Source organism: Salmo salar, chromosome 12 (assembly GCF_965601325.2).
Source record: "Salmo salar chromosome 12, fSalSal1, whole genome shotgun sequence".
Lineage (NCBI taxonomy): Eukaryota > Metazoa > Chordata > Actinopteri > Salmoniformes > Salmonidae > Salmo > Salmo salar.
This window is the reverse complement of record NC_138302.1, coordinates 48,036,987-48,064,727: the sequence shown is the minus strand read 5'-3', so window position 1 is coordinate 48,064,727 and position 27,741 is coordinate 48,036,987. Positions and strand designations below refer to the sequence as shown.

The window sequence follows — 27,741 nt, the reverse complement described above, 5'->3', positions numbered from 1 at the left end:
TATATGCATATTCTAGTTACTGGGCAGGAGTAGTAACCAGATTAAATCGGGTACGTTTTTTATCCAGCCGTGTCAATACTGCCCCCTACCCCTAACAGGTTAACAAAAAGACTCCAGTATGCAAGTATCCATATTATAGTTCATTATTTAGCTAGCTAATGTTAAATGTCTAAACAAAAGACCAAGTTAAAGCTTGCTGTTAGCTAGCTAACATTAGCTGAGGTTCGATGGCTGGCTTGCTAGCTAACATTAAATTAAGTGTATGAACTGTGTGCAACGCAATTTCGCATTGCTTTTGTTATAGCCTAATGTTAGCTAGCTAACACTGAACCTATTTTGTTAACTTTAGCTATGACAATCGGTTTGTATTGCTAGTACTCTATGGTTTGGGATTATGGTTAAATGTTTAGCTGGCTAGCTGGCTACATGTCTAAACAAAAGACCCCAAGTTAACAACTTCTTAGGGATAGGGTCTAGTTTCCTGAATTTCCGCCTGACTGACGTGCCCAAGGTAAACTGCCTGTTACTCAGGCCCAGAAGCCAGGATACGCATATAATTGGTAGCATTGGATAGAAAACACTTTGAAGTTTCTAAAACTGTTAAAATAATGTCTGAGACTATAACAGAATTGTTATGGCAGGCGAAAATCCGAAGAAAATCCAACCCGGGAATTTTCTATTTTTTCTCTCCCCAGACTCTTATAATGGAAACCTATTGTTTCTATGTAAATCCGTCTCCCAGATTGCAATTCCTATGGCTTCCACTAGATGTCAACAGTCGCATTTTAAATTATATAAGATACTTGTATGTTCATGAATGTTTAATATTACGATGATTTATTTGAATTGCGCGCCCTCCAATTTCACCGAATGTTGTCGGCTGGTGTCCCGCTAGCGGGACGCCTATCCCTAAGAAGCTTGCTGTTAGCTAGCTAACATGACATGTATGAACTGTGTGTAGTGGGGTTCTCTCAGAATGCCATTTCGCATCTATTGTATCAGTAGAACACGCTTCACTCCCCTCCACCAGTCACACAAAGAGAATGGTCTAATGCCTCTCATCAAAAAGAGAGCTGGCCCAAGCAAGCACAGGTTACACCTGAAGCATGAGGACTTGCAGCGAGTGGTGAACTTCAACAACTACGTAGAGAATAATGCAATAGTATTACCAGGACGCCACCCAGGACACAAACACTTTGGTGGAAAGCTGCTGCCATCCCATGTGACAAAAGCAGCAATGTGGCGTCTCTACAAGGAATCGATGACAACACTTGGTATGTAAAGCATAAACACATTTTGATTATTTAATTGACCTCCAAGATGATTGGCACTACTTTTATTGATCTCACATTACTTCTGTATTTTCCAGAAGCTGTTAAGTCAGCCAAGCTGAAGAAGCAAGAGCAGCATCTCCTGCTTGTTCAGAGAGAGCGGTCTGTCTACCAGAAGATGGTTGCTGACTGCAAAACCACCTGTCATGACCTGCAGTTGTCTCTCGGGGGCCCCACTGAACCAGCAAGCAAAGACATAAGGATGCATTACAACTTTGATTTTTCTCAACAAGTAAGCAACATTTCATATATATATATATATATATATGGGAGGGAGGCAAATACCTTTCACTAAACTGTGTGAAGACAGACTGACAGGGGTGAGATAATTCATTGTAATTTCTCTTACTGTTCTTTTGTTGTTTTCAGGTGCACTATTGTTTCCAGGTCCCATCTACTTTTTAACTCGTCGCAAGTGTGGCTTGTTTGGTGTCTGCTGTGACGGAATACAACAAGTCATCTACTTGATTGATGAAGGCACGACATCCAGCAAAGGCAACCACACCAAGTTTGCCCCCGGCTGGTGTGTCAGCCTCATAAAGCAGCGCTTCCGAAAGACCAGAGTGAACACTTTTGTCTGATATTGCTGGTGTTGTGAAGGGGTCAACTGTGACAGGGGTCAACATCCCACAGCTGGTTGGACTGGAGGATAATACGGTGCTGGTGGAAAGCTATTGCAGGCAACAACACCTGACTCCGTACTTCAGGCCGCTGCCACAGATCAAGCAGTACCAGCACTTCAGGTGAAAAATCATTTTTCATTGAATTGTATGAGGTTATTCTTCTTATATAAACTTGGGAGGTGAATTGATGCTGTGCAAGGTTGTAATGTCTTCAGATGTTTTGTTATTATTCCCTGTTTTACAGCTTCGATGCTCTGGAGCCTGGTGTTGTCGCCAAGGAGCGTTCGAACTCAGTCGGGACCAGGTTTCAGCTGCTGCGCAACGCTGACATCCTTCCTCCCATAGATGGTCTGTCTATACAAGCACCACCTGGATTGAACACAACGTATCTTTTTGAGAAGATCAGGGAGTTTTGTGACGGACCAGTCATCAGCACTGTCTGCAGTGCCTCTATTCAAATGACTCTCTCCTAACACACAAGCCATAGGTTTCTGCTACTATTTTCTTTTGTTTATCCTGCTGCTCAGCCACTTTACCCCTGATTGTATGCATAACTACCTTGTCTATCACTGATATTGTTATTGATACTGTTCTTGTACATTCTGTATATTTATATTGACAGGATCTATTTCTGATATTGCTACTATGCAAGTAACAATTTGGTACTGTTAACACCTTCTGTAGAGACCCATCCACTTAGAAAAATATTGATATATAAATATAAATAATTGATACGTGTGGTCATAACATGATTTTGTGACATACCACAACAATATCATGTGACCGTATCAAGTATCCACCACATAAATATATGGCACACGCATCTGTTTATGTACTTTACATGTGCACCTCACTCAGGTTTCATCTCAGGTTGCATGGCCTTAACTTATATATGGAATACTATGTGATAAGTGCATTTGTAACAGTATATACTGTATGTTAATGTACTGGTGTGAAGGCATTTGGGCAGTGGTGTAAAGTACTTTAGTAAAAATACTTGAAAGTACTACTTCAGTATTTTGGGGGGGTATCTGTACATTACTAATTTATATTTTTGGCAACTTTTACTTCACTACATTCCGAAAGAAAATGTACTTTTTACTCCATATAATTTCCCTGACACCCAAAAGTACTTGTTACATTTTGACAGGAAAATTGTCCAATTCACACACTTATCAAGTGAACATCCCTGGTCATCCCTACTGCATTTGATCTGGCAGACTCAATTTACAAACAAAGCATTTGTGTTTAGTATGTCTGAGTGTTGGAGTGTGCCCCTGGCTATCCGTCAATAACAGAAAGAAAAATTTGGCAGTCTGGTTTAACAATGAATTTGAAATGATTTATATATTTAAGTTTCTCAAAAGTGAGTAAACAAGTTTATCAACTTTAAAAGCAGAATTACTTTCCCATGGTTCCTAAAAAATGCAGTGTATGATATACCATTTTGTAGCTCTGAGTCTACGTTTAGCAACATCATTTTTTTTTTCTTCAAATTTTGCTACATAAGACCGAATCCAGGTGGTGAGTCACATATGTGACCGACCGGCTCGATCTTAAGTAGCAAAATTTGAAATGGTGTTTTTTACATTGGATAAAAGTAGAGACTCAGAGCTAGAAAATGGTATATCATACATTACAGTTGAGGAACAATTGGAAAGTAAGTCTGCTTTGAAAGTTGATAAACTTGTAACCTCACTTGAGAAAATTGCCCTTGAATGTTTTGGTACCTTCTGGAGGGCTCTTCTTTGTCTACACCCATTCAGCATCGTTCACACCCTTTTAAGCTTTAGCCCCACCAAATCTCTTTAAGGATTCACGTGAGGCTAAGATTTCAAGAATAAAGGCTGGCTTATACTACGGGTATGTTCGTAAATTTAATCTGGAGAGCCAGAGTGTGCTCTGGGCATTCGTAAACTCAAGAGGGTTGTCAGATTGTCTGTTCGTAAATTCAGAGTGTTCCGCTCTCGGAGCGTTCAGAGTGCACACTGGACGCTCTGGCCGAGGAGTAACGTCGATCCAAGCGTTCTGACCTAATAGCAGCAGTCAAGCACCCAAGCTAAATGGCTAACTTTGGCTAGCTTGCTAGCTACTTCCAGACACAAATGAGAGAACAGCTCACTCTGACCATTTTACTTGCCCTAGCAGAACTGGCTTTAGGCTGTTGCTATGTTATCCAGACCGTTGGGGACTGCAACTGTGCTGCTGGCAAAACTATAATTACACTTTTTTGCCAACGTTTACGGACACCGGCCATATGCAACAGGTGTTGAGCGTTCGTAAATTGGTCAGTTGTTCTGCACTCTAGCCCAATCAGACAAGAGTGCTCTGAAATCAGGAGTAGATGGCCAGAGCGAATTTACCAGCTAGGTCTATCGACAGTTGTCGCAGTGACATCGTAAACATTCTACTGAAATAGTTACTTGCATTGTAGAGTCTTTTGTTAAGGCATGTAGCTAGCTAGCTAAACAACGAATCATAATCCCAACTCATAACATTACTACCCTGCGTGAATCAGCAGGTAGCTAACCAACCAGGTTCAATGTTAGCTAGCTAAGATTAGGATAACTAACAATGCAAATGGATCTGAGATATGAATAATATTGCTACACAGATCATACACGTAATGCTAGCCAACCAGATAACATTAGCTAGCTAACAGTACACTAACTTGAAATGAAAATGACTGACAACATTTGTAATATCTGAAAATGTAGCTAGCTAGACTCTTACCCTTATACATGGATGGACGCTTCTCCCTCTGTCACGGATGCCATGGCTGCCTTAGTTTGAAGATGTAATCTGGATACAGGTGTTTTATAAAAACACCAGCCTTCTGTGTGTTCTCTTTTACGACTCAGTCTGCATATTTGCAATCAAATGCCATAATTTTCTCCATCTCCTTAGCTATCATACTTTAATGCCACTGATTTCAAAACTCGGTCCTCCAAAAAGTGGAGAGCAACACTTATGCATTTCTACTATGTGATATCTTTCAAAAAAAGAGTTAGAAAGTATTACCTACACATACTGACCAGCTCATATTATTGACAGAAGCGTGCTACATGGCAGACTAATCCAAACTCATATCATCTCTCGGCATGTCCAGCCCACTCAATATCTCAGCCAATCATGGCTAACAGGAAGGTTCCCCTCTTTTTCCATGGCTAAACCAACTAGGCTCGTAATTTAACAATTGTATTGGTATTTACAGATGGCATACAAGTTTGTTATTAACCTCTTATGGCTAGGGGGCAGTATTTTCACGGCTGGATAAAAAACGTACCCGATTTAATCTGGTTACTAATCCTACCCAGTAACTAGAATATGCATATACTTATTATATATGGATAGAAAACACCCTAAAGTTTCTAAAACTGTTTGAATGGTGTCTGTGAGTATAACAGAACTCAAATGGCAGGTCAAAACCTGAGAGATTCCTTTACAGGAAGTGGCCTGTCTGACCATTTCTGGAACTTCTTTGCCATCTCTATCTTTTACAAAGGATCTCTGCTCTAACGTGACACTTCCTACGTCGTCCATGGGCGCTCAGAGCCCGGGAAAAAACAGAATGTCGTCATCCCAGCCCCAGGCTGAAACACATTATCGCCTTTCTCAAGTGGCCGATCAAGGGACTGTGGGCTTAGGCGCGTGACCTGGCCGCCCCCGTCTTTGTGATTTTTTCCTCTGTTTGCCGAAAAGGAGATTCCCGGTCGGAATATTATCGCTTTTCTACGAGAAAAATGGCATAAAAATTGATTTTAAACAGCGGTTGACATGCTTCGAAGTACGGTAATGGAATATTTAGAATTTTTTTGTCACGAATTGCGCCATGCGCGCGACCCTTATTTACCATTTGGGATAGTGTCTGGGACGCACGAACAAAACGCCGCTATTCGGATATAACGATGGATTATTTTGGACCAAATCAACATTTGTTATTGAAGTGGCAGTCCTGGGAGTGCATTCTGACGAAGACAACAAAAGGTAATCAAACTTTTATAATAGTAAATCTGATATTGGTGAGTGCTAAACTTGCCGGGTGTCTAAATAGCTAGCCCGTGATGGCCGGGCTATGTACTTAGAATATTGCAAAATGTGCTTTCACCAAAAAGCTATTTTAAAATCGGACATATCGAGTGCATAGAGGAGTTCTGTATCTATAATTCTTAAAATAATTGTTATGCTTTTTGTGAACGTTTATCGTGAGTAATTTAATAAATTGTTAGCAAAGTCCTCCGGAGGTTTGCGGGGGGTATGCTAGTTCTGAACGTCACATGCTAATGTAAAAAGCTGTTTTTTGATATAAATATGAACTTGATTGAACAAAACATGCATGTATTGTATAACATAATGTCCTAGGTGTGTCATCTGATGAAGATCAAAGGTTAGTGCTGCATTTAGCTGTCTTCTGGGTTTTTGTGACATTATATGCTAGCTTGAAAAATGGGTGTCTGATTATTTCTGGCTTGGTACTCTGCTGACATAATCTAATGTTTTGCTTTCGCTGTAAAGCCTTTTTGAAATCGGACAGTGTGGTTAGATAAAGGAGAGTCTTGTCTTTAAAATGCTGTGAAATAGTCATATGTTTGAAAAATTGAAGTTTTAGTATTTTTGAGGAATTTGTAATTCGCGCCACGCCTATCATTGGATATTGGAGCAGGTGTTCCGCTAGCGGAACGTCTAGATGTAAGAGGTTAAGGCACTTGAAAGTTCACATGTTCAAGAAGGCATTTCTGCCAATAAACACATTTTGATAAAAAAAACAAAGTTTAGGTTCAAATGGCGCAACAGCAGCTCTGATCACAGATGTTTTTTCAGACTATGTAAACTTGTGTTGAGTCAGTTGTGCCTACTAAAATCTGTAATATCTATCCTAACAATAACCCGTGGGTATCAAAATAATCTAAAATCACTACTTAATAGGAAGAAGGCAGTTCATGCTGAGGGTAATAGACAGGCTTTAAGAGATGTACAACGTGAGATCAAAAGACAGGTACTGGGGGGGGGGGGGGGGGGGGCAAATGCTGACCTTGGGAGACATGAGGGCCAGAACATGGCTAATGAACTGACTGACTGTCTCAAGATTTGATTCTGACGACTTTGTGTCAGAGGTAAAACAAATGGAAGCATCATTACAAAATGTTTGAGAGGGTTGTTGTTAAGCAGGATGATGTTTTGAAGTTGTTTAAGGGAAGTAACGCACACAAAAGCCCAGGCCCAGACAAAATAAGTAGACATGTGTTAAAGCACTGTGCTGAACAATTGGCTGGTGTTTTTACAGACATTTTCCAACCCTCTCTCGACCAACAACGTGCCAGTTTGGTGAACAAACTCAATAGTTATACCCATTCCTAAAGCATCTAATCCATCTGTGCTGAATGACTACCACCCTGTCACTTTGACATCCTTAGTAAGTAATGAAATGCCTTGAGAAAATTGAGCCACCCAGAAGCTCCTCGACCCGTTTCAGCTTGCCCATCAGAAGACTCGGTGATGCCATACTTACTCTCCTCTACATGGTCTATAAACATCTAGAGGGTCAGGGTTCTGTTTGTTGACTTTTCTTCTGCCTTGAACACAATCCAGCCTTACATTCTGGCACAGAGACTCATAACGGACTTCTCCTTAGATAGGGGGCTGGTTTTGTGGGTGAGCCAGAGGTCACAGCGGGTCAAAGTAGGTCCCCACGTGTCAGACATACGCACCACCAACACAGGCTCTCCTCAGGGATGTGTTTTGTCCCCACTCCTGTACACTAATAGTTGTACTAGTTCCCATCCTGACAAACACCTCGTTAAGTTTGCTGATGAAACTGGTTTGATCAGCCTGTTGCATGATAATGTGGAACACTATGGCCCGGTCCTAAATTACGACTTTGTAGAGTGGTGTGACGAATCACACTTGGTCCTCAATAACAACAAGATGTGCATAGACTTCAGGAAGTGTACAGCACCTACCTCTGATAGATGTTGCCGGTCAGAACATCAGAAATATCTGGGTGTCCTCTTGGACAATAAGCTTCAGTGGAGTAAATGTACAGACCTGATCTTCAAAAAGAGTCAACAGAGACTCTACTTTCTCAAAAAGCTGGGATCTTTTAATGTTGACTGTACTATACTGACTCTGTTTAACAAATCTTTCATTGAGAGTATTAACTTTTTGTATTGTTTGTTGGTTTGGCAATGCCACTGTCAGCCAGAGAAATATGCTGAGAAGGATTATCACCACAGCAAGCAAGGTACATGGAGTCAAACAGACAGGCAGGAAGGCCTGGATGAGATCTTTAAGGTCAGGGCCCTCCGCAAGGCTCAATCAATCATTTTAGACCCAAGCCACCCCCTGTACCCAGAATTTGAAATACTCCCCTCTGGGTGCAGGTATAGGGCACCCCTCGGCAGGAAAAACAGAACTAGACAATCATTTGTGCCATATCCCTCCTAAATAGCTCAGGCTAATATTCCTATCGACCCAGTAAGGCCAGCAGGCTAGTCTCATTTTATTGGTATGTAACTTATGAAAGTTGTATTGTCAATTTGTTTTGTATTTAAAATGCCACTTTAAACATGTACATGACACTACAACAACATTTCCCCATGGGGACAATAAAATCAGTAAAGTACAAAATGAAATAGAACCCAGTAGAAAAATGGGTCATTTCATAGCGAACTGAAGCTTGTATCCCTTCGTAATAGTAGACAGCCCTTAGGGAGTAACTGTGCTTGCGTGTCGATTCTCCGCTGTGAGAAAGAGCTTTTCCACAAGCCTGATGACTCGCACTCAACCGATGTAGTGGGGTGGCACCCTCTATTGGCATCAAAGAGAGACACTTTGATCGAAATATCATGGCCCTATGCCCTTGCATTTCTGGAGGCACAGTGCTGTTAGGCATGGAGTGGGGACAGTGCTTGTTGGCTTAGCACAAGCCGGTACTCTGTAAAACTTAACACTCGCAGGGCTTGTTGGAGACCTGTATGAGCAAGTTAGTTTTCCATTGCAGGGCCATAATAACTCAGAGGGACAAGCATTGCTTAACCGAGTTATGCGTGTGCTAGTCGACGCTTAGCTGTGAGGCATTTGGTGTTAGTGTTCACTAGGGATGCAACGGTACAGTGGGCCCACGGTCAGTGGCGGTTCTAGACCATTTCAACTGGGGGGGCCAAGCTGGGGCCAGTTGTACTGTTAGAGGGGCCAGTTACATTAGATGTTATTGTTGTCATAACGTTTTCTTCACTGCGTTGCAGGCATTAGCAGGCAAAAGACCATGTTCAAAATCATTAGTGTTCCGCGTTGCCACTGTCTAATAACGGATGTAAAAAAAGAACGATAGCAAAAATGAGTTATGTAAAAATTATTTCATACTCCACATTTAGGGGGGCCACATGGGGGTCCAAAACTGTCCCCCCCCCACCCCCCCAGAACCGCCCCTGCCCACGGTAACAGTACGGTATCTTTAATTTAAGAAAAGTGTGCGCTTGTATGACTGTCATACAGGGGACGAGTTTGCAACACGTAGCTCTTCATCTCCCAATCCAGTACATAGTGAAGCGTCACAGTGAGGTAGCTTTGAGTTGCTCTGGAGGTCCAACTATCAGTGGAGAGAGCTAGATAGCGTGTCCGTGTCAATTCGTTTTCAATTTCTCTCTGTGATGTTTCAGAGTTTGGGAATTACTTTGCTGCTGAAATGTGTGCGGGAGCTGACATTGTAACGCGGTAAAAAATAAAAATCAACAGGTGACGAAATCCCAAGTCAGTAACCACCGAATAGGGCTGCAAATCTTTGGCTACAAATACTCCCACTGCTTTCATTAGATACCTTGCGGCTAATGGCTAGCTGGAGTGAGCACTGTGTATGAATGCTATAGCTGTGAGGCTAGGGTAGGCGTTAGCTAGCTAGAAACGACCTCGAGGCTTAGGGTAAGCTATAGCTAGCACTGTGCTCGCCGAAGGGAACAGCATGGGTGCGTTGTTAGAATTTGTGATGAAAATCTCCCAATGACCATAATACCGTAAGGCCAAAACGTGAAGTCTTGTCAACACAAACGAGTGAATGTAAGTTGCACTAAACAAGAGAAGGGAGCTAGCAATACTACAGTCTGGGCAGTAAGGGAACTTGTTTCCGAGTTACCTAGCCCTGCTAATGCGACCATATGTGCAGGTAGGAATGCTAGTGTGGTTAGCTTGCGTTCCAGAACGCTAGCCACTGTAAGCTAGCTAGTAGAAGCCTTACGGCTAATGCTAGCTAGGATGAGCATAGTAATGTGTAAGCTTGCTAGTAATTACCTCGTGGCTAAGGTATGCTGTAGCTAGCATAGTGCTGGCTGAAGGGATCCACGTGGGGGCAGTTTGACGTCGGGTAGGTATTCTCTCACAACCACAGAGCCGTGAGGCTAGCCAGTAAGTCTAGTTAACACAAACAAATAAATGTAGGTTTAACTACTCTAGAGAAGGGAGCTAGCAATTTTACTGTGTTGCAGGCAGTAATGCTGGTTTGGTTAGCTTGCCTGGGTGTTAGCTAACTAGCAGCTACCTCAGGGTGAAGGGAGCTAACAATGCTACCATGTTGTGGGTAGGGTAAGCTAGCCGTGGAGATAGCTACCAACAGTAACTGAGAAGTAAAAATAAATGTCAACACAAAACCTTCCGGTTAGTACTCAACAGGGTCTGAAGACCTACGCTCGGCAGCGATATTCTTCACGGTTCACTTGTGAGCAGGAAAACAGGTATCCAGTCAATATGAGGAGAGCTAGAATAGAGATACTCTTTGTGAGGAAGAGAAATGAGAATTACCAGAGCCCTGGAGAGTGGCTCCTTTTATGGAAGTGAAGGTCTCACCTCATTCAGCATTCTACCTGTCTCCAACAGACGTTTTGATTGGTACTTTTGGGATTAGGCAGTCCTTAGTGAACCCCCATATGTGATACATTGAAACGAGTATTTGAAAAGAGACCCAATATGTAATTTTGTATTTTGGGTGAGCTATCCCTGAGGTCAAGAAATTGTAATACGTTACATAAGATACCCTCCATTAGTTCATCAAACCAAATCAATACACAACCTCATACATCCGTCAACAGCTTTTGTGAGTGGCCAGTATCTATTAAGAAAATGCAACACACAATCTAGACACACCGTTAGAGGTTAACAGAGCGTAGGCACACAATTAGCGGCTAGCCAGAGCGTAGGCACACAGTTAGCTTGTACCTGGGCAGGAAGAGGTTGTGGAGGTGTTTGAGGATGGTCTGCACGTAGAGGTTGGGCTCCTTGGCGATTGGCTGGGGGATGGAGTCGCGCGGAGCGACCAGCGCCATGATCCAGTCCGTGTAGACATCCACGCACAGCTTGACCGTGTCCCCGTCCAAAGGCAGGGTCAGGCCGTAGCACAGCACCTCCATTGTCCACTTCACCTGTCAATCACACCACACCAAGAACTCTGTCGTTAGAAAGAGACATTGCGCATTGGACTGCTGCAAGCTAGACAGTCAGATGTCATGTCAGTCATTGTCAGAGTACTTGGGGAAAGGGTGAATGACTTAACACTTGAAAGATGACCACAATATGATTAACTATTGATGCATTGAGGTAAACAATTTTCTTTAGGCTTAATTATGCTGATTGTAGTGAAATTAACTTAATTTCAAACACAGGGGTAAAGTGATGGTTCATCCTCATGAGTGACCGTGACTATATGTCGCATTCTAAACCTAGAGTGTGGATCAAGGCTACTTTCAAAAATGAATTCAAATCATTCAGAAATGTAGGTGAACTAGGCCTATTGCCTAGTGGAACCAGCCTGATTGCGGTGTTCAACATTCTGTCATGTCATGTCTCAAAACACAGCAATCAGGGTGGTTCTGCCAAGCTAGGTGAACTGCCCCTTTATAAACTACAGTGTTCTACACTTACTTTTTCAGTTGGTGGCACCAGCCCATGATTTGGTCACACTAAAAATGGATAATGGCCTGACCTGTGTCCCATAATGTGCCTGCATTCCATACAGAACCAGGCAAATAATGACTAGCCATCTTTTAAATGAGCATGTCCTTGTGTTCTTACAGTAAATCTTTCCAAATCAATGTAACAGCCAAAGAAGAGACATAAAGTGTGAAATGCTAAATCCTCTAGAGTGCAGAATCTAAACGATACTTGATACCAAAACGAAATCAAAGCAAAAAAATTACAAAAAAAAAGAAAAACCAGGAGGACAGATTTTTTTAGGTTTTCACTCTCAAAAACATACTAATAGAAAAACAACAAAATTGGATGTTCTAAGTTCACAACAATGCTTAAAACCACACAAGGGGACCATTTTACATTTTTACCAACTACAGTGAATGATGCGTGCATAATTTCAATAGCAGGTGATTTTATCTTTCATTTACGGGCCAGGCAAGTATACTGACAAGTCAAATTTGAGGACTTAACTGTAATTTTCAAGGACCTACATTCTATATTTAAATTGTTGTAATAGCCTATAGAAGAAAATTCAACATTTTTTAAAATAATATATATATTTTTTTTAATTGCCAAAAATGTACAGTGGTTCCTCCTTTAAAAGTTGTGTCATACTGCAGCACACCTTGCGGGCTGCTGCAGCATTCTGTGGCACGTTATTTATTTGTCAGCCATTTTTTCTGCTAGTGCTAGTTTGACTACCAGAGGGCATCTTTGAGAAGCATTAGTCTTCCATATTGGCATTACCAGAAAATGTAAAACCTTTTTTGTAATAACATAGTAAGTGGGATTGATTAAGAAATGTGTCTTAATTCATTTGATTAATATATTATGGTGTTTCTATTCCGAGAAAAACAAAAAATGAAACCAACAGGGTTTCCGTTAGGATGGAATGGAAAATATGGCGCTGTACAACGTGACGGTCGGGAGTAGGATACAGCATAAGAGGATTGGAGGATTCGAAATTAATATCTAAGGGGTATAACATTTCCAAACCCTAATTGTAGTGTAACCGAACTTTCAGTTGAGCGTACTTGCTCTTTGACTTCTACTTCTCCACTGGAAGTTGATGCTGTTGCTTTGCAACCTCTTGCTAGCATAAATTACTATTGGGTGTGTTCTTAAATTCAAATCGGGAGTGCCTGCGCTCACAAACTCAGAGCGTTTTCAGATTGTTTCGCTCTAGGAGCACACACCGGACAGAGGAGTAGGGTTGGTTTGAGCGTTCTGGCCTTACAACGGCAGTCAAGCACCCAAGCTAACGTTGGCTAGCTTGCTAGCTACTTCCAGACACAAATGAGACCACTCGCCCTAGCAGAGCTGGTTAGGCAGTTTGTGTTAACTACAGTGTAGGTGACTAATTGTGCTGCTGGAAACAATTTAATTAGGTTTTGTTGCAGGCCATATTCAACAGGTGTTGAGCGCTCGTAAATTAATTATTCTTCTCTCCGGTACACTCAGACGAGAGTGCTCTGAAATCGGTGTAGATAGCCATAGCGAATTTACGAACGCATCCGAATGTCCATTGGGAACGCACAACGACTATACCATTTACATTTGAAGTCGGACGTTTACATACCACTTAGGTTGGAGTCATTAACACTCGTTTTTCAACAACTCAACAAATGTCTTGTTAACAAAGTATAGTTTTGGCAAGTCGGTTAGGACATCTACTTTGTGCATGACACAAGTCATTTTTCCAACAATTGTTTACAGACAGATCATTTCACTGTATCAGAAGTTTACATACACTAAGTTGACTGTCATTAAACAGCTTGGAAATTCCAGAAAATTATGTCATGGCTTTAAAAGCTTCTGGCTAATTGACATCATTTGAGTCAAATTGGAGGTGTACCTGTGGATGCATTTCAAGGCCTACCTTCAAACTCAATATCTCTACGCTTGACATCATGGGAAAATCAAAAGAAATCAGCCAAGACCTCAGAAAAAAATTTTGTAGACCTCCACAAGTCTGATTCATCATTGGGAGCAATTTCCAAATGCCTGAAGGTACCACGTTCATCTGTACAAACACCATGGGACCATGCAGCCGTCATACCGCTCAGGAAGGAGACACGTTCTGTCTTCTAGAGATGAACGTACTTGGTGCGAAAGATGCACATCAATCCCAGAACAGCAGCAAAAGGCCTTGTAAAGATGCTGGAGGAAACAGGTACAAAAGTACCTATATCAACATAACCTGAAAGGCCACTCAGCAAGGAATAAACCACTGCTCCAAAACCGCCATAAAAAAATTCAGACTACGGTTTGCAACTGCACATGGGAACAATGACTGAACTTTTTGGAGAAATGTCCTCTGGTCTGATGAAACAAAAATAGAACTGTTTGGCCATAATGACCATCGTTATGTTTGGAGGAAAAAGGGGGATGCTTGCAAGCCGAAGAACACCATCCCAACCGTGAAGCACGGGGATAGCAGCATCCTGATGTGAGGGTGCTTTGCTGCAGGAGGGACTGGTGCACTTCACAAAATAGATGGCATCATGAGGGAGGAAAATTATGTGGATATATTGAAGCAACATCAAGACATCAGTCAGGAAGGTAAAGCTTGGTCGCAAATGGGTCTTCCAAATAGACAATGACCCTAAGCATACTTCCAAAGTTGTGGGAAAATGGCTTAACCTGTTTGGGATAGGGGGCAGTATTTTCACGGCCGGATAAAAAACGTACCCGATTTAATCTGGTTATTACTCCTGCCCAGAAACTAGAATATGCATCTAATTAGTAGATTTTGATAGAAAACACCCTAAAGTTTCTAAAACTGTTTGAATGGTGTCTGTGAGTATAACAGAACTCATATGGCAGGCCAAAACCTGAGAAGATTCTATATGGGAAGTGCCCTGTCTGACCATTTCTTGGCCTTCTGTAGCTTCTATCGAAAATACAGGATCTCTGCTGTAACGTGACATTTTCTAAGGCTTTCATTTGTTCTCAGAAGGTGCCAGAACGTTGAATGATGACACTGCAGTCTCTGGGCGAAAAACAGTAAGGGTTTTGGAGAGTGGTACTTCTGAGAACAATGACACTGGCGCACGCGTGCATGTGACGACTCCATTTTCTTCTTTCAGTGTTTGAATGGATACAACGTCTCCCGGTTGGAATATTATCGCCATTTTACGAGAAAAATCGCATAAAAATTGATTTTAAACAGCGTTTGACATGCTTCGAAATACAGTAATGGAATATTTTTAATTTTTTTGTCACGAAACGCGCCGACGCATCACCCTTCGGATAGTGATTTGAACGTACGAACAAAACGGAGCTATTTGGATATAACTATGGATTATTTGGAACCAAAACAACATTGGGTGTTTAAGTAGAAGTCCTGGGAGTGCATTCTGATGAAGAACAGCAAAGGTAATCCAATTTTTCTTATAGTAAATCTGAGTTTGGTGAGTGCCAAACTTGGTGGGTGTCAAAATAGCTAGCCATGATGGCCGGGCTATCCACTCAGAATATTGCAAAATGTGCTTTCACCGAAAAGCTATTTTAAAATCGGACACCGCGATTGCATAAAGGAGTTCTGTATCTATAATTCTTAAAATAATTGTTATGTTTTTTGTCAACGTTTATCGTGAGTAATTTAGTAAATTCACCGGAAGTTTTCGGTGGGTATGCTAGTTCTGAACAAAACATGCTAATGTAAAAAGCTGGTTTTTGATATAAATATGAACTTGATTGAACAAAACATGCATGTATTGTATAACAATGTCCTAGGAGTGTCATCTGATGAAGATCATCAAAGGTTAGTGCTGCATTTAGCTGTGGTTTTGGTTTTTGTGACATATATGCTTGCTTGAAAAATGGGTGTGTGATTATTTCTGGCTGGGTACTCTGACATAATCTAATGTTTTGCTTTCGTTGTAAAGCCTTTTTGAAATCGGACAATGTGGTTAGATAAAGGAGAGTCTTGTCTTTAAAATGGTGTAAAATAGTCATATGTTTGAGAAATTGAAGTTTTTGCATTTTTGAGGTATTTGTAATTCGCGCCACTCTATACCATTGGATATTGGAGAGGCGTTCCGCTAGCGGAACATCTGTCCCTAACAGGTTTTAAGGACAACAAAGTCAAGGTATTGGAGTGGCCATCACAAAGCCCTGACCTCAATCCCATAGAAAATTTGTGGGCAGAACTGAAAAAGCGTGTGCGAGCAAGAAGGCCTACAAACCTGACTCAGTTACACCAGCTCTGTCAGGAGGAATGGGCCAAAATTCACCCAACTTATTGTGGGAAGCTTGTGGAAGGCTATACAAAACATTTGACCCAAGTTAAAGAATTTAAAGGCAATGCTACCAAATACTAATTGAATTTATGTAAACTTCTGACCCACTGGGAATGTGATGAAAAATCAAATCTGAAATAAATTAGTCTCTACTATTATTCTAACATTTCACATTCTTAAAATAAAGTGGTGATCCTAACTGACCTAAGACATGGAATTTTTACTCATATTAAATGTCAGGAATTGTGAAAAACTGATTTTAAATGTATTTGGCTAAGGTGTATGTAAACTTCCGACTTCAACTGTGTGTGTGTGTGTGTATATATATATATAAATAAATAAATAAATAACCGGTCAAAAGTTTTAGAACACTTACTCATTCAAGAGTTTTTCTGTATTTTTATTATTTATTATTTATTTATTTATTATTATTTATTTTATTTTCAAAACTATTAAATAACACATATGGAATTCTGTAGTAACAAAGTGTTAAACAAATCAAAATATAATTGTATATTCTTCAAAATAGCCACCCTTTGCCTTGATAACAGCTTTGTACACTCTTGGCAACCAGCTTCAACCACTACTCATGAGATAGTCACCTGGAATGCATTTCAATTAACAGGTGGGCCTTTTTAAGTTCATTTGTGGAATTTCTTTCCTTCTTAATGCGTTTGATCCAACTGGGTTGTGTCAAGGTATGGGTGGTATACAGAAGATGGGGCTATTTGGTAAAAGACCAAGTCCATATTATGCAGGAACAGCTCAAATAAGCAAAGAGAAACGACTGTCAATCATTACATTAAGACATGAAGGTCAGTCAATACAGAACATTAAGAATGTTTAACGTTTCTTCAAGTGCAGTCACAAAAATCATCAAGCCCTATGATGAAACTGGCTCTCATGAGGACCACCACAGGTAAGGAAGAGCCAGAGTTACCTCTGCTGCAGAGGAGAAGTTTATTAGAGTTACCTCAGAAATTGCAGCCAAAATAAATGCTTCAGAGTTCAAGTAACAGACATCTCAATATCAACTGTTCAGAGGAGACTGTGTGAATCAGGCCTTCATGGTCGAATTGCTGTAAGAAACCACTACAAAAAAGGACACCAATAAGAAGAGACTTGCTTGGCCAAGAAACATGAGCAATGGACATTAGACCAGGGGAAATCTGTCCTTTGGTCTGATGAGTCCAAATTTGAGATTTTTGGTTACGAACGCCGTGTCTTTGTGAGGTGCAGAGTAGGTGAACGGATGATCTCCGCATGTGTGGTTCCCACCGTGAAGCATGGAGGAGGTGTGATGGTGACACCATCAGACTTATTTAGAATTCACGATACACCTAACCAGCATGGCTACCACAGCATTCTGTAGCGATGCACCATCCCATCTGGTTTGCACTTAGAGGGACTATCATTTGTTTTTCACCAGGACAATGATCCAAAACACACCTCCAGGCTGTATGAAGGATATTTGATCAAGGGGAGAGATGGAGTGCTGCATCAGATGACCTGGACTCCACAATCACCAGACCTCAACCCAATTAAGATGGTTTGGGATGAGTTGGAGTGCAGAGTGAGGAAAAGCAGCAAACAAGTGCTCAGCATGTGGGAACTCTTTCAAGACTGTTGGAAAAGCATTCCAGGTAAAGCTGATTGAGAGAATGCAAAGAATGTGCAAAGCTGTCATCAAGGCAAAGGGTGGCTATATATTTTTTATTTGTTTAACACTTTTTTGGTATCTACATTCCATGTGTTATTTCATAGTTTATGCCTTCACTATTATTGTACAATGTAGAAAATAGTCAAAATAAAAACCCTTGAATGAGTATGTGTCAACTTTTGACTGGTACTATATAAATAAGTGCATGACAAGAGACTTATCTGGCAAACTAAAATTAGCAGGAAAGAGAAGGGGCTTAAGGCCATGCGTACCTTCTTTGGCAGATGGCTTACATTTTCCTTCGTCTATTACAAACAAGCCTGATCTGGCTACTGAGATTGGACTGGGCTCAAAGAGACGTTTTCCACTGGGGTTGAGAAACACTCACTATAAAGCCGCAGGGGTCGAATGCCCCGGGGGTATACTCAGGAAATCCTGTTATGTTATCAAGCAAGCCCAGAGGCCTGGGGTTATCTGAGCTACAAGGCAAACATGATGGGGAAGTGAGCAGCACATTTTCCACAGACAAAAATGCTATTTTTCACCCAGCAGCAATCAGAGAGAAGAGATTTGAAAACACAACAAAATTTAGAGAGGGAGGTGGTGGTGTGTTTTTCAATCAAGCACAGTAGAAAAAATATATAATATTTCAATTTCCAGGATGTAGCCTTAGTCCAAATGTGCAGGTGACCATTCAGCCTCTTTGGTTTTCTAAAAATAAGGGACTGACAAAGCCTAGCCTATGAAAGGTGTGTTGGATGTATCATGTAGCCTATGTTTTTGAGGAAATAGGCAGAACAATGTCAGAAGAACTTGGAGCTAAAGAGGGAAGAAACCTTTCAATTATACTTTTCAATTCTAATGAGTGGCAATGAAGTGGAGCTTGACATTAGTATACCCTCCCCATACCTACAGCAAAGAATCAAGTAGGCCTAGTTGGGTAACTACCCTAGAAATCCAACATTCCAACTTCACTTTCAACTGACAGCTGTAGCTAGCTTATTCCCCTTGAGCGTAAAATGCAAGTTCGAATGTTGGGGTTCTAGGGTAGTTCCCCTAGATGGCCCAAGTCAAAAAAAAAAAAAAAAAGTCTTCACCCGTATGGCATACACATGCATCTACATACACATCTGATTCAGCCATGCAAAATAATCTGGGTTGTTTTCAGCACACAGTCTGCCTACCTCTTTGTCGGTCTTGAGCAGGCTATCGGTGGACGGGGTGCCCAGGGTCACCCCCAGAGGTCTAACCACTGCATTGGCCACGTCGCGTCCCACCAGCGGAGGGTACGAGTGAAGGACACTCAGGTGGCCTAGGTCGCTCTGCACCACCAGGTGCAGAGACCTCCATTCCGAATACATGGTGGTGGCTTTTGCTTCTACTGGGTCCAATTGTTACCTGTGTGTACAGAGGAGTGGAGTCAGCATATGCGTAAACAAAGTGGCCTCAGAGCTAGCCTGAAGTAGACTTATTCAAGCAACAACAAATGCCCATTACATATAAGGTGAACCCTGATGTTTGATATTCCCATAAGTTCATATTCAGTTTGACCTTTTCATGTAGCTTCAAAAGTACAAATATGTCAAAGGCAAACTGTGTGAAAAGGCACATTTGAAGTAGACCCACGCTGTGAATACGACATTGAACAGAGAGAGGCTTGACGTGTTATCGCCAGAATTATCTAAAAGGAATGCTAATATTAACAAAAAGGGCTACACTGAGAGTGCCAAATGCACTTTGCAAGTGCCAAATAGTGGACTGGACACAGATACTGTTCAGGTGCACAACAGTAAAAGGTCATCTTGAAAAGCATAGAAGACGTGCACAGCAATAACTTAGTGCAATAATTTAGTGCACAGTTCTTTCTAGAGATAAGTTAGCTAGCTAGCTGAGCCTAAAAACAAAATAGAAGTAACATATTAGCTAGCCAGCCAAGTTGCCTAAAGATGTTTTGACTCAAGGTTAGGCAACACTAAACAGAAATACAAATGCAACAATTTCTAAGATTTTACTGAGTTGCACAGTTCATAGAAGGAAATCAGTCAATTTAAATAAATTCATTAGGCTCTAATCTATGATTTCACATGACTGGGCAGGGAGCCAGCCCCCCAGGGCGGATGTGAGGCCGGTTGGACATACTGACAAATTCCCTAAAACAACATTGGCTTATGGTAGAGAAATTAACATTCAATTCTCTGGCAACAGCTCTGTTGGATATTCCTGCAATTCAGCATGCCAATTGCGCACTACCTCAAAATTAGAGACATCTGTGGCATTGTGTTGTGTGACCTTTTAATGTTGCCAGCACAAGGTACATCTGTGTAATGATCGTGCTGTTTAAATCAGTTTATTGATAGACCTTCCACCTGAGAGGTGTGGCATATCTTGGCAAAGGAGAAATGCTCACTAACAGGGATGTAAACAACTTTGTGCATAGTGAAATTATTCAGACCCCTTGACTTATTCCACATTTTGTTACGTTACAGCATTATTCTAAAACGGATTAAAAAAAAAATCCCCCTCAATCTTCACACAATACCCCATAATGACAAAGTGAAAACAGGTTTAAGAAAACGTTGCACACTTATAAAACTGTTTAAAAGAGAAATAACTTATTTACATAAGTATTCAGACCCTTTGCTATGAGACTTGAAATTGAGCACAGGTGCATCCTGTTTCCATTGATCATCCTTGAGATGTTTCTACAACTGGATTCCAGTCCACCTGTGGACAATTCAATTGACTGGACTTGATTTGAAAAAGGCACACACCTATCTATATAAGGTCCCATAGAGCATATAAGAGCAAAAATAAAGCCAAGACGTTGAAGGAATTGTTCATAGAGCTCCGAGACAGGATTGTGTTGAGGCACAGATCTGGGGAAGGGTACCAAAAGAATTCTGCAGCATTGAAGGTCCAAGAACATAGCGGCCTCCATCATTCTTAAATGGAAGTAGTTTGTAACCACCAAGACTCTTCCTAGAGTTGGCCACCCAGCCAAACTGAGCAATCAGGGGAGAAAGGAGGTGACCAAGAACTGACAGAGATCCAGAGTTCCCCTGCGGAGATGGGAGAACCTTCCAGAAGGACAACCATCTCTACAGCACTCCACCAATCAGGGCTTTATGGTAGAGTGGACAAATGGAAGAAAAAAATACACATGACAGCCCGCTTGGAGTTTGCCAAAAGGCACGTAAAGACTCAGACCATGAGAAACAAGATTCTCTGGTCTGATGAAACCAAGATTGAACTCTTTGGCATGAATGCCAAGCATCACATCTAGAGGAAACCTGGCACCATCCCTACGGTGAAGCATGGTGGTGACAGCATCATGCTGTGGGGATGTTTTTCAGTGGCAGGGACTGTGAGACTAGTCAGGATCGAGGGAAGGATGAACAGAGCAAAGTACAGAAATCCTTGATAAAAGCCTGCTCCAGAGCACTCACTACCTCAGACTGGGGCGAAGGTTCACCTTCCAACAGGACAACGACCCGAAGTAGACAGCCAAGACAGCACTGGAGTGGCTTCGGGACAAGTCTCTGAATGGCCCAGCCAGAGCCCGGACTTGAACCCAATCTAACATCTCTGGAGAGACCTGAAAATAGCTGTGCAGTGACGCTGCTCCCCATCCAACCTGAGAGCTTGAGAGGATCTGCAGAGAAGAATGGGACAAACTCCCCAATTACAGTTGTGCAAAGCTTGTAGCATCATACCCAAGAAGACTTGAGGCTGTAATCACTGCCAAAGGTGATTCAACATAGTACTGAGAGTAAAAGGGCTGAAAACGTATGTAAATGTAATATTTCAGTTCATTTTTTGGAAATAATTTGGAAACATAAAAAAGAACATGCAGCTAGATATTTACATTTACATTTAAGTCATTTAGCAGACGCTCTTATCCAGAGCGACTTACAAAATGGTGCATTCACCTTATGATATCCAGTGGAACAACCACTTTACAATAGTGCATCTAAATCTTTTAAGGGGGGAGGGGGGGTTAGAAGGATTACTTTATCCTATCCTAGGTATTCCTTAAAGAGGTGGGGTTTCAGGTGTCTCCGGAAGGTGGTGATTGACTCCGCTGTCCTGGCGTCGTGAGGGAGCTTGTTCCACCATTGGGGTGCCAGAGCAGCGAACAGTTTTGACTGGGCTGAGCGGGAACTGTGCTTCCTCAGAGGTAGGGGGGCCAGCAGGCCAGTGGTGGATGAACGCAGTGCCCTTGTTTGGGTGTAGGGCCTGATCAGAGCCTGAAGGTATGGAGGTGCCGTTCCCTTCACAGCTCCGTAGGCAATCACCATGGTCTTGTAGATATACCTACTTACATTTTGGAAGCAAATAGATTAGACAATCTTTTAACTAAAAGCAATTGTAAACAGAAGATACTATTAACGTAAATATTGGCAGACACGAGAGGTATGTGGCAGGGTCTACAGTCAATCACGGACTACAAAAGGAAAACCAGCCCCGTCGCGGACTACGATGTCTTGCTCCGAGACAAACTAAACAAGTGCTTCGCTCGCTTTGAGGACAACACAGTGTCACTGACACGGCCCGCTACCAAAACCTGCGGGCTCTCCTTCACTGCAGCCAACGTGAGTAAAATATTTAAACGTGTTAACCCTCGCAAGGCTGCCAGCCCAGACGGCATCCCCAGCCGCGTCCTCAGAGCATGCGCAGACCAGCTGGCTGGTGTGTTTACGGACATAGTCAACCAATCCTTATCCCAGTCTGCTGATCCCACATGATTCAAGAGGGCCACCATTGTTCCTATTCCCAAGAAAGCGAAGGTAACTGAGCTAAATGACTATCACCCTGTAGCACTCACTTCCGTCATCATGAAGTGCTTTGAGAGACTAGTTAAAGACCATATCACCTCCACCCAACCTGACACCCTAGACCCACTCCAATTTGTTTACCGCCCCAGTAGGTCCACCGACGATGCAATCGCAATCACACTGCCCTAACCCATCGAGACAAGAGGTATACCTATGTAAGAATGCTATTCATCGACTACAGCTCAGCATTTAACACCATAGTACCCTCCAAACTGGTCATTAAGCTCAAGACCCTGGGTCTCGACCCCGCCCTGTGCAACTGGGTCCTGGACTTCCTGACGGGCCGCCCCCAGGTGGTGAGTGTAGGTAACAACTACAGGTTGACCGATTCATCAGAATGGCCGATTAATTAGGGCCAATTTCAAGTTTTCATAACAATCGGTAATCGGTATTTTTGGCCACCGATTTGCAGATTTTTTTTTTTTTTTTTGTAGATTTAACTAGGCAAGTTAGATTAAGAACACATTCTTATTTTCAATGACGGCCTAGGAACGGGGGTTAACTGCCTTGTTCAGGTGGGATTCGTTTATGCAACCTTCTGGTTACTAGTACAATGCTCTAACCACCTGCCTTACATTGCACTCCACGAGGAGCCTGCATGGCAGGCTGACTACCTGTTACGCGAGGGCAGCAAGAAGCCAAGGTAAGTTGCTAGCTAGCATTAAACTTATCTTATAAAAAAAACTATCAATCTTAACATAATCACTAGTTAACTACACATGGTTGATGATATTACTAGTTTATCTAACGTGTCCTGCGTTGCATATAATTGATGCGGTGTCTTTGTTAAAAAAGCACTGTCGTTGCACCAATGTACCTAACCATAAACATCAATGCCTTTCTTTAAAATCAATACACAAGTATATATTTTTAAACCTGCATATTTAGTTAATATTGCCTGCTAACATGAAATTGTGTCACTGCTCTTGCGTTCATTGTCTGGCTCGTTACGAACTAATTTGCCAGAATTTTACGTAATTATAACATACCATTGAAGGTTGTGCAATGTAACAGGAATATTTAGACTTAGGGATGCCACCCGTTAGATAAAATACGGACCGGTTCCGTATTTCACTGAAAGAAAAAAACGTTTTGTTTGAGCCCATATTAATGACCTAAGGCTCGTATTTCTGTGTGTTTATTATATTATAATTAAGTCTATGATTTGATAGAGCAGTCTGACTGAGCGGTGGTAGGCACCAGCAGGCTCGTAAGCATTCATTCAAACAGCATTTTCGTGCGTTTTGCCAGCAGCTCTTCGCAATGCATTGCGCTGTTTATGACTTCAAGCCTGTCAACTCCCAAGATTAGGCTGGTGTAACCGATGTGAAATGGCTAGCTAGTTAGCGGGTGCGCGCTAATAGCGTTTCAAACGTCACTCGCTCTGAGACTTGGAGTAGTTGTTCCCCTTGGTCTGCATGGGTAACGCTGCTTCGAGGGTGGCGGTTGTCGATGTGTTCCTGGTTTGAGCCCAGGTAGGAGCGAGGAGAGGGACGGAAGCTATACTGTTACACTGGCAATACTAAAGTGCCAATAAGAACATCCAATAGTCAAAAGGTATATGAAATACAAATCGTATAGAGAGAAATATTCCTATAATAACTACAACCTAAAACTTCTTACCTGGGAATATTGAAGACTCATGTTAAAAGGAACCACCAGCTTTCATATGTTCACATGTTCTGAGCAAGGCACTTAAACGTTAGCTTTCTTACATGGCACATATTGCACTTTTACTTTCTTCTCCAACACTTTTTTTTTTTGCATTATTTAAACCAAATTGAACATGTTTCATTATTTCTTTGAGGCTAAATTTATTTTATTGATGTATTATATTAAGTTAAAATAAAGTGTTCATTCAGTATTGTTGTAATTGTCATTATTACAATAAAATATAAAATAATAATAATAATTTAAAAAAAATAAAACAAAAAAGATTAAAAGAAATACATTTTACATAAAAAAAAATAACATTTATAAAAAATAATAAAAATTAAATTAAATATAAAAATCTGCTTTTTTTGGGTCCTCCAATAATCGGTATCGGCGTTGAAAAATCATAATCGGTCGACCTCTAGTAACAACATCTCCACCCCGCTGATCCTCAACACTGGGGCCCCACAAGGGTGCGTTCTGAGCCCTCTCCTGTACTCCCTGTTCACCCATGACTGCGTAGCCATGCACGCCTCCAACTCAATCATCAAGTTTGCAGACGACACTACAGTGGTAGGCTTGATTACCAACAACGATGAGACGGCCTACAGGGAGGAGGTGTGGGCCCTCGGAGTGTGGTGTCAGGAAAATAACCTCACACTCAATGTCAACAAAACAAAGGAGATGAACTTCAGGAAACCGCAGAGGGAGCAGCCCCCCACCCACATCGACGGGACAGCAGTGGAGAAGGTGGAAAGTTCCTCGGCGTACACATCACGGACAAACTGAAATGGTCCACCAACACAGACAGCGTGGTGGAGAAGGCGCTGCCTCAGGAGGCTGAAGAAATTTGGCTTGTCACCAAAAACACTCACAAACTTTTACACATGCACAATCGAGAGCATCCTGTCGGGCTGTTTCACAGCCTGGTACGCAACTGCTCCGCCCACAACCGCAAGGCTCTCCAGAGGGTAGTGAGGTCTGCACAACGCATCACCGGGGGCAAACTTCCTGCCCTCCAGGACACCTACACCACCCGATGTCACAGGAAGGCCAAAAAGATCAAGGAGACCAACCACCCGAGCCACTGCCTGTTCACCCCGCTATCATCCAGAAGGCGAGGTCAGTACAGGTGCATCAAAGCGGGGACCGAGAGACTGAAAAACAGCTTCTATCTCAAGGCCATCAGACTGTTAAACAGCCATCACTAACATTGAGTGGCTGCTGCCAACATACTGACTCATCTCTAGCCACTTTAATAATGAAAAAATTGATGTTTAAAGTGGCTAGTGATACATTTATTACAATGCTACTTTATAATGTTTACATACCCTACATTACTCATCTTATATACTGTACTCTATACCATCTACTGCATCTTGCCTATGCCGTTCGGCCATCGCTCATTCATATTTTGTTATGTACATATTCTTATTCATTCCTTTACACGTGTGTGTATAAGGTAGTTGTTGTGAAATTGTTAGGTTAGATATTACTGCATGGTCAGAACTAGAAGCACAAGCATTTCGCTACACTCACATTAAGATCTGCTCACCATGTGTATGTGACAAATACAATTATTTTATTTGAAGAATAAATGCAGATTAAATAATGCTGTCATGAAAAATTGTACACCCAATGTAGGCTACTGCCCATTTAAGAGCTAGAATTAATTTTGTACCCCATGTTGTGATTCTCACCAATTATGTAGTCTTCTCACACTATTCATACTCCACAATCTAATAAACAGTTTAGGAAGCTCTCTTAGCCTATAGGTGGTCCGTTGGTAGACCAAGGAGCTTGTGACGCCAGGGTTATGGGTTAATTTCCCACGGGGGATCAGTTCGAAACTGTATGCACTCACTACTGTAAATCGCTCTGGATTAGTCTGCTAAATTACTAAAATGTTGTTTTTTTTTAAACGTATAGATTACATATTGCAAACAAATAATCAGAACTAAAAACTCCACACGTTGACAATCGCTAATCAATATCCAAAAACAGCAGACATTTTTTTCTCCGAACCTGCACATCATCTTCTGTCTTGTGGCACCATCTAGTGCAGGGTTTCTCAATACAAGTTGATTGTTGCCCTAGCACTACACAGTTGATTTCAAATAATCAAAGCTTGATGATGAGTTGGTTATTTTGAATCAGCTGTGTAGTGCTAGAGCAAAAACGAAAACGTGTACCCAGGGGGGGGGCCTAGGACCGAGTTTGGGAAAACCCTGGTCTGGTGTGTGGTGCGGGATTGATGACAAGCGAACCTGGGGGACTTTGTTTTCACAATGCCCCAAAAAGGGAACCGGATCGCGGAACTCAAGCGAACCGAACTCAGACCAACTTTCGGAATGGTCTCAGTTCGATTCGCTTCGGGGGCTCTTAATGGGTCTGAGTTCCGTTGCAGTGTTCACACTGAACAAAACATTAAGAGAACCGCACTGAGTTCACAAAATTTGAAAGGAATCAAATGTGAAAACACCCTTAACCCGAACTAAGGGGAGGGACCTACATGAATTTGTCTAATGGAAACTCGTTCTCTCTGCAAAACCCACATGTTTGGACTAATGATTAACGTTAGTTACACCCAAGTTAGCTAGCTGATGATATCTTCAACAGACGCGAGCTAGCTATGTCTTCAATGGTACCAATGCATTGGGACATTTAGCTAAGTAGCAAAATTTGCGTTATGGCATATAGCTAACACAGTCGAAAATGAACATAATGCATGGCTAGCTATAGGCAACTTACGCTGTCACAACCTGTACAACCAGCAAAGCGGGCTAGCAAGCAAGTTTCAGCCAGCGTTGTGAGAAGCAGTGTCTCACTGTTATTGAAGGCCGCACGGGCTAGCTGGAGCTAACGGTAGCTAGTTGGCTAAGCTAATGAAAACAATAACACAACAGATCAACCGCAGCTGGCTGTGTGTTGCTATTTACCTGTGTCGGAAGGAAATACTGTCATATCAACCGTCCGTTTTCAGAAAACTGTACACTATCGAGGATATTACAGAACCATCTTTGAAGCAAATTCACATCCAATGACAAGCATACATTCGACGTCAATCGTCGAATCGTCATCCGGTTGACGGCTAGCCTCAGTAGCTACTGGCAACTGAACATAGAGATAGATAGATAGAGTAATCATCATGGATAATACCCATTTTAGCATGAAAATTGCCATGGCGGGCTTCAACCATTTTAAAGTAGTCAACTGGGTGGGGATTCCTACGAGTTGGGAGCAGAGATAGTCTCAATGGCACTGCCCATGCTGTCAGAGACGCTATAATGCCACAGATACAAAGATACGTCCTCTATCTATTTCTATGCAACTGAACCAGAGATAGAATAAAAAGCGAGACATTTCACTGGCTCCTTTTTTCTGGTTCATATAGACAGATTATAGGATTCCATGTGTTTTGACTCATGTCATGTCTATGCT

The 27,741-nt window shown here is 41.9% G+C and overlaps 1 protein-coding gene across 6 annotated transcripts in view; it reads right to left on the bottom strand.

The window, feature by feature from the left end:
- The window catches only part of LOC106565273 (ral GTPase-activating protein subunit beta), a 93,720-nt gene extending 66,263 nt beyond the window's left edge, over positions 1-27,457 (bottom strand). For 4 of the 6 annotated variants that reach the window (XR_001319639.3, XM_014132196.3, XM_014132197.3 and 1 more), the window contains exons 1-3: positions 27,240-27,457; positions 18,997-19,210; positions 11,159-11,361 (exon numbers count right to left, since the gene is read on the bottom strand). Coding sequence is in view for 5 of the 6 variants with exons in the window: in XM_014132196.3 (XP_013987671.2) it covers positions 11,159-11,361; positions 18,997-19,173 (380 nt within the window). In the remaining variant the exon portion in view is untranslated. The remainder of the gene's footprint in view (positions 1-11,158; positions 11,362-18,996; positions 19,211-27,239) is intronic. The other 2 variants (XM_014132192.3, XM_014132194.3) reach the window with 1 other exon arrangement.
- Between the last annotated feature and the right edge of the window lie 284 nt (positions 27,458-27,741).